Below are 6,987 nucleotides of genomic sequence, written 5' to 3'. Positions count from 1 at the left end.
GCATGTGCCGGCGCGAAAGGCTCTCAGCAGGTGGCAACGAAGGCGCCGGGCGGCGCATGTGCCCGCGGGGTCACCGCACCGGGGTTGTAGTAGACTTGATCAGCGAGAGATGTGGCGTGGCGGTCAATGATGGGGTCATGAGTTTTAAGGCTGCCCTGGGCCAAGCCAGACGCTTTTGCACCGCCCGCCCTGCCTGCCTGCCTACTCCGTCGCCTTGTAAAAAGGACGACGACGCGCCATCGTCGGGTCAAAAATATTGCAGCCCCTTCGTTCGTTCCCTTTTCGTGTAAAGAACGAACGTAGGCCATCTTTTCATTAGAATACACCAAAGTTGCATGCAGCAGCAGTGCCACCAGAGTCCGCGTGCCAAGCCGCAAAGCCTTTCTCCTCCTCTTGCAAAGATGAGACATTCACTTTCTTTCTTTCCTTGTAAATTCGCATGCATGCTCTCCCAGTGGAAAGCTTAATGCTTACTGCCAAGTTACTTAATGGCATCTCCAGCACCAACCTCAAACAGGCCGCGTACGTCCGGACATCTGAAGACATCCAACACGAGACACTGTCGTTCGGCAGGACGGTCCTCACGTGTTTTCTTCCGTAAACCGAAGATAAACGTGTGAATCTTTGCGGGAGTCCGGACTGCTGCCAAGCCCGCTTCTGACCATTCGGGCCCATCAAACCCTCTTCTTCCTTGCATGTGCGTGTTTTTTTTCACACCCGGCGTCAGCTGCCCGCAATCATGTCGCTGTAGAGCACGCCGCTCCAGATTGAAGACGGCTCGGGCGGACACGACCTCTCACTGTCTCCGCTACTGAAGCGGCGTGCCGGCCAAGGGCGGCACCCACTGCACACCGACCTAACACGCCTCCTCGCCGCGTTCAAACACCTCCATTAAATCCGCGTGGAAACTGAGAAACCTACTCCGATCACACGTTCGTTCACGAGCGAGCTGACATTAAACACAACACCGAAAAGCTCCTCCCGTTCGTCCTCTATTTAAAGGAGGCCAGACGTCGGGCAAGAATCACACCACTCTGATGCTCCCTATCTTCTTCTTCCACCATTTTCTCCACTCTTTCGATGGCATCCGACGAGTAGGAAGAGCACTTCTCCGGTATAAAAGCTGGCCGGATGGCCTGCTTAGCCCAACGAAGCAACTTGCCACCCCAAGCTGATGCGTGGTTCAGCAACTCGCCGCTCCAAAGCTGCTCGCGGAGGAGTGGCGAGTTGCTCTAGGCCGGCACGGCAGGGAGCACGGTAGCACGGGCATCGTCACTGCCATGGACGACGCCACGTCGTACCGCGTCTCACGTGCCTGGGATCGCGCCATCCGCCATCAACGCGTGCGTAACTACACCGTGCCGGTAGAGAAAGAAGTCGGCCGCATGGAGATCGACGAGTTGGTGACCAGCGTGTCCGTGTCCACAGCTAACATCGTGGGAAAGTAGAACTAGGGAGGCCACCGTCACTTGGGTCCCAGGAAGGCCACCGTCGGCGCGTCGCCAGCTTGCCCAGCCGGTGACTTGCCCAGTTCTTTAGCGCAGACCATCGTCGACCCCCGCCTGGGCTCCACGGAAGCGGAGGCGCCCCCCTTCCACTCTGGATGAAGCATCCTCTTTGCCACTCTAATGAGCGGCGAAACCGGACATAAAGAAGATAGGGGGAATATACCTCCGGGGCTCCCGACAGTTCGGTGAGAGGACTGCCGGACATGGGGAAGACAAAGGGATCTGCCGTGGCCGGCCGTAGACTAGTGTAGTGCATCCGTGTCGTGGGAATGGAGCTCCGCGCGACCGTACATGCATATAGTTTTATCTTTTTTAGTTAAAATATGTCTAATATGTAAACGTTTTCGTTCAATTTGTATGAAATCCGGCCGTGTTAGCATGGATTTCATCTGTTTTGTCGAAAAGGTGTTTGAAATGTATGCGGGCAGTTGGATGGAGGTCTCCCGCATCCGTGTCCGTGGATTGGTCCCCTCTGTTTGCGGACGGATGTGGGAGAAAATTTGTGGGTTACCGTTGGAGATGTCCTAAGAACAACTCCAGCGCATGGGAGCAAACGTTTTGTCCGCTTGCGTCGGCAAAACGGACGGTCGTCCGGTTTTAGCTGTGTGCCCGTAGGTGTGACCAATCGACCGCGCATCTCAAAACGTATGTACGGTTTGGACTTTATAAAAAAAAGAAAAGACATTGCAAAATAATTAAAAAATGACATATATTACAATAAACTTAGAAAGTCCACGAAATTCATGGCCGTGCATTAAAACTTAATTTAAAGTTTAATAAGAAAAAAGGGGAAAAGTAGACCTGCCCGTCGTTGCTGTAGCCGCCTACGATGTCGCCGCCGTCTGTAGGCGACACCGTCCTCGTCATCCATGGTGAGGTCGATGTAGGGCGGTGGCTACTAGAGGTGGGTTGGCGGGCCCCAAGTTGGGGCGAGCGTCTCCTGGGGGGCTGCCATTTCAGGGCAGGTTGTGGTGGTGGCGAGGGTGGTGACCATGGCGCCCACGAGGCCAGCTGCGCTGCCGGTCGTGGTGAGGGCGGGTTGCATGCCACCGTGGTCGTCCACAACCACAACTGCCCTTACAAGGTCGGGTTCCACTCCGGGGTCGATGTGCGGTCCTCCATCAACTCCTCCTTCACCTCCTGCTTCACGTCGAGATCGGGGACGTAGCAATCGCCGCCGCCCAACAGCGTCGTCATCTCCTCCAAGCCCTCCCACTCTTTCTCCTGGGTGTGCTTGAACTCCCTCTCATAGTCCTCTTTGGCGGTCAAGGTGGTGGCGGGAACGGAGAGGGGAAGGGCGCGGCCCGCACGCTCTGGGTGGGCTTGGTATGCACGCACGTGGCTAACGGGGTAGGCTACGTGCACGAATGACAAATAATGTTTGCCGGCCCATGTCGTGCTCGTCCTAAAACCAAGTGTCCCAGAGCGACGAGGAGGTGGCTCGGGATGCGAGCGCGCCGACAGTTGATCTCCAGAAAGCGGGGTGGCTGGTCGCTGCGACGGCCGGGACCGACACCCGATCCAGGCTCAGATGCCACCCATTGGGGAGGTGCGCATCGGACCACGACAGCGGGGTGTCGGTCTCATAATAGCATCGGCATATATCCACCTTCACGTACGGCCGAAGAGGGGCCGCCGGAGGAGAGATGAAGAATGCGGGCGGTGAGGTGGAGTACATGGCGGCGCTGCCCGACGACGTGGAGGACGACCCCGCCTCGTGGTCGGGCTTTGCCTTCTTGCCAGACACCCACTTCCACATGCCTATTCCGACGGCTGTCGGGGAGTGAGGAGGGGCGAGCTGGGCGGCGCTAGGGTTTACTGGTCGGGGCCGGAGGGGGCACGGGAGTGAAAATGTGTGGACGGGCGGACAAAATGGGTCAGCGTTGGAGTTGTTCAGCTTTTATTTCAAGCGCAAAAGTGGGAAGCAGTCGTACAAATATACTATCTGAATGATGTGTATTGCCTTTTTTTTCTTCTTTTGAACAGTTGCCTGGGTAATCTGTAGGTGAGCAGTTTTTTGCAAGTGGTGTCTGCTGAGACTGTGCCCGCCTGCTTCGGCAACATGCGCCACCACCACCACCAGTAACATGCACCACATTTCCTCCTACCACCACAGCATAAAATAAAAGTGTCGCCGTTTGTTTCATTTTGCTCACACCTCCGCCTTGCCTTTCGTGCCCGTCATTCGTCTCATTCCCTCGAGTCCACGACCCCGGCACTGTCAACCACTTCCCACTAACCACCACCATCAAGAACACAAAACAACAGCGTCCGTCAAACAAGCGTGAACTCCGACCCGACACGCCCCCCTTTCTGCCAACCCATACATCGCCCAACTGAGATCTCGATCGAGTACGAGTAGAAATGGTTTGGTTTTGGATCTTCGTATCTTGTCTTGGCGTGCCGCTCATGGCCGCCCGTATCTCCCCACGATAGCCGCTGCCGCAATGCCAACGCCAATGGCTAAACGAAAGCGACGCCGCTACTAGTTTTCGCTTAAAGAAACAGTGGCCAGAGAGGGAGATCGTAGTCGTAGACGATTACTCTTCCCCTTCCCCTGCCACTCTGCCACCCCTGCTCCCTGCCTGCTCATGCGCTTGTTCCCTCCCGCCTTTACCACCAGTAGTACCTCGCCGAGCCAGTCAGGTCAGCTCAGCTAGCCAGTGACCGGCCATGAGTGTGCGGGGCGACCCGGCGGCGGCTGCTCCCGGGGATGAGACGGCGGAGGAGCTGCTGGCGCGCGTGAGGGGCATGGTGCCGGCGGCGGTCGGCGCGGCGACGGCCGCGGAGGGGTTCCCCGGCCGGTGGAAGGCGATCGCGGCCAAGCTGGGCGCGTTCCCCGCGCGCCTGTCCGACCTGTCCAGCCACCCCTGCTTCGCCCGGAACGCGCTCTGCCGCGAGCTGCTGCACTCCGTGGCCGCCACGCTCGCCGACGCGGCCGAGCTCGCCGCGCGGTGCCGCGGCCCGCCCAGGGACGGGAAGCTGCAGACGCAGAGCGCCATCGACGCGCTCGGCGCCCGGCTCGACGTCAACCTCCGCGACTGCGCGCTGCTCGTCCGGACCGGCGTGCTCTCCGACTCCGACGCGTCCGCCGTCGCCGCCCCGGCGACGGCGCAGGCGGACGTGCGGGAGCTGCTCGCGCGGCTGCAGATCGGGCACGCCGAGGCCAAGACCCGGGCGGTGGACGGGCTCCTCGACGCGCTCAACCGGGACGAGAAGAGCGTGGTGTCGGTGCTCGGCCGCGCCAACTTGTCCGCGCTGGTGCAGCTGCTCACGGCGCCGGCGCCCAAGGCGCGGGAGAAGGCCGCCATGGTGATATGCCGGCTCGCGGAGTCGGGAGGTGGCGCCTGCGAGGGGCTGCTCGTGTCGGAGGGCGCGCTGCCGCCGCTCATCCGGCTGGCCGAGTCCGGCAGCAGCCTCGTCGGCCGCGAGAAGGCCGTGCTCACGCTGCAGCGCCTCTCCGCGTCCCCCGACGTCGCGCGCGCCATCGCCGGCCACGGCGGCGTGCGCCCGCTCCTCGAGATCTGCCAGACGGGGGACTCCGTGTCCCAGTCCGCGGCGGCCGGCGCGCTCAAGAACCTCTCCGCGGCGCCCGAGGCGCGGCAAGCGCTGGCCGACGAAGGCATTGTCCGCGTCATGGTCAACCTGCTGGACTACGGCACCGTGCTGGGCTCCAAGGAGCACGCCGCCGACTGCCTGCAGAACCTCACATCGGGCGGCGACAGCTTCCGGCGCGCCGTCGCGCACGACGGCGGGCTGCGCAGCCTGCTCCTCTACCTGGACGCGCCGTCGCCGCAGGAGTCCGCGGTGCGCGCGCTCGGGAACATGGTGGACGCCATCTCGCCCGACACCATCGTGTCCCTTGGCGTGCTCCCGCGGCTGGCGCACGCGCTCAGAGCCGGGTCACCCGGCGCGCAGCAGGCTGCAGCAACGGCCATATGCAGGATCTCCGCCAGCGGCAGCAGGGACATGAAGCGGCTGGTGGGCGAGCACGGCTGCATCCCGCTGCTGGTGCGGATGCTGGACGCCAAGTCGGCCGGCGCGCGCGAGGCGGCGGCGCAGGCGGTGGCGAGCCTGGCGGCGGGGCACCCGGGCAACGCGCGGGAGGTGCGGAGGGACGAGAGGAGCGTGCCGAGCCTGGTGCAGCTGCTGGAGCCGAGCCCGGCGAACACGGCGAAGAAGTACGCCATCGCGTGCCTGGCGACGCTGTCGCCGGCGAAGCGGTGCAAGAAGCTGATGGTCTCGCACGGCGCCATCGGGTACCTGAAGAAGCTGTCGGACATGGAGGTCGCCGGCGCCCGGGACCTGCTGGAGCGGCTGCAGGAGCGCGGCAAGCTCCGGAGCATCTTCGGCAGCAAGAACCAGTGAAAAGTAATTAAGTTGTCTCGTTTTGCTGTATAGAAATCGCGATGTTAGGTGAATATATTCGTTGTAATACTATATGTTTTGTGATGGCCTGATGCTGGGTATGTTGGGCAGTTCAGGAGCTTCTAATAACCTCGTACACTTTACAGTGCAGCAAGTTATTAAGTTAAATAAATAAAGATGGTATATATTCCTGCAAGTAATTCGTCTACACTTTACAGTGCTATTTTGGTAATTCAGGAAAGGAAAAAATATTCGCAAAAAAAGAGGACCCGGCTATCTAGAGTATTTGTTCTGTGTGCCACACACTACTTTGTTTGTACTTTCGTTGTCACTCGGTTGTCCATTTGTGAGTTCGATTTTGCTGTACGTATCTTTGCCAACCAAACAACACTTCGGGGAGAAGATGACACGGACATTGGGCGGTTCTCTGTACACTTGTGCTGTTGTATGGCTCCGAAGCCTGTACTATCCATAAAAAATCCACATGGAAACGTGGTACGACCGATCTTGGCCTGCTTTCACATGAGCTCCGTAACATGTTCTGTCGTGCGTGCCGTTGCCCAGGGCGTGTTTCGTTGCCCGCATGGAGTCCAATCAGGCCCGCGCAGGAGGGGAGAGGCCTGTTTGGTTGCCTGATTTTTCTGTTGGGCCTGTATCGCACGCTCCTTAAAGCAGCCTAGAGCCTGACTCGCTGGAAACGCTCGGATCGGCAGTTTCTCGCGAGCCAGGCTGAGTGCGGCGCGAGGTCGCACGGGCGGGAGCGAGGTGAGGGCGAGGGGGGGATGGCGGGAGATGGAAATCTGGCGCGCCGTCCCGGCGCCAAATTAGCCTCACCCCCCTTTCACTCGCTCACCCATAGCCACTGCCCACCTTTCTTCCCTACTGCCTCACCACCGGCGGCGGCTGCGATTTCAGATCTGTGCTATAGGCGGCGGCGGCGGAAGAGGCGGCGGCATTTGCAGCGGATCTGGTGCTGCCCTTGCTGTTGGCCATCGTCTGGTCGACCTAGTCTGTGCCATGGTTCCCCTACGCCGTCCTCGTCTCCGATGCCGGTAAGCAGCACCCCCTCCCCCCTTTGTTAGCTCATTGGTTAGGCCGTTAAGCTAGGTGT

At 60.1% G+C, this 6,987-nt stretch overlaps 1 protein-coding gene across 1 annotated transcript; it reads left to right on the top strand.

Annotated features, from left to right (window-relative positions):
* Window positions 1-3,561: 3,561 nt before the first annotated feature.
* LOC123099053 (ARM REPEAT PROTEIN INTERACTING WITH ABF2) lies at window positions 3,562-6,072 on the top strand. The gene has a single exon (XM_044521172.1). It carries the CDS (start codon window positions 4,182-4,184, stop codon window positions 5,874-5,876), a length of 1,695 nt encoding a protein of 564 aa, XP_044377107.1. The 5' UTR covers window positions 3,562-4,181; the 3' UTR covers window positions 5,877-6,072.
* The last annotated feature ends 915 nt before the right edge of the window (window positions 6,073-6,987 follow it).

Source organism: Triticum aestivum, chromosome 4D, assembly GCF_018294505.1.
Source record: "Triticum aestivum cultivar Chinese Spring chromosome 4D, IWGSC CS RefSeq v2.1, whole genome shotgun sequence".
In the NCBI taxonomy this organism is placed as follows: Eukaryota; Viridiplantae; Streptophyta; class Magnoliopsida; order Poales; family Poaceae; genus Triticum; species Triticum aestivum.
This window is presented reverse-complemented; position numbering and strand designations above follow the sequence as displayed.

Coding starts and splice junctions, on each gene's coding strand:
- LOC123099053 (XM_044521172.1), top strand. CDS start 4,182: ATGAGTGTGCGGGGCGACCCGGCGGCGGCTGCTCCCGGGGATGAGACG.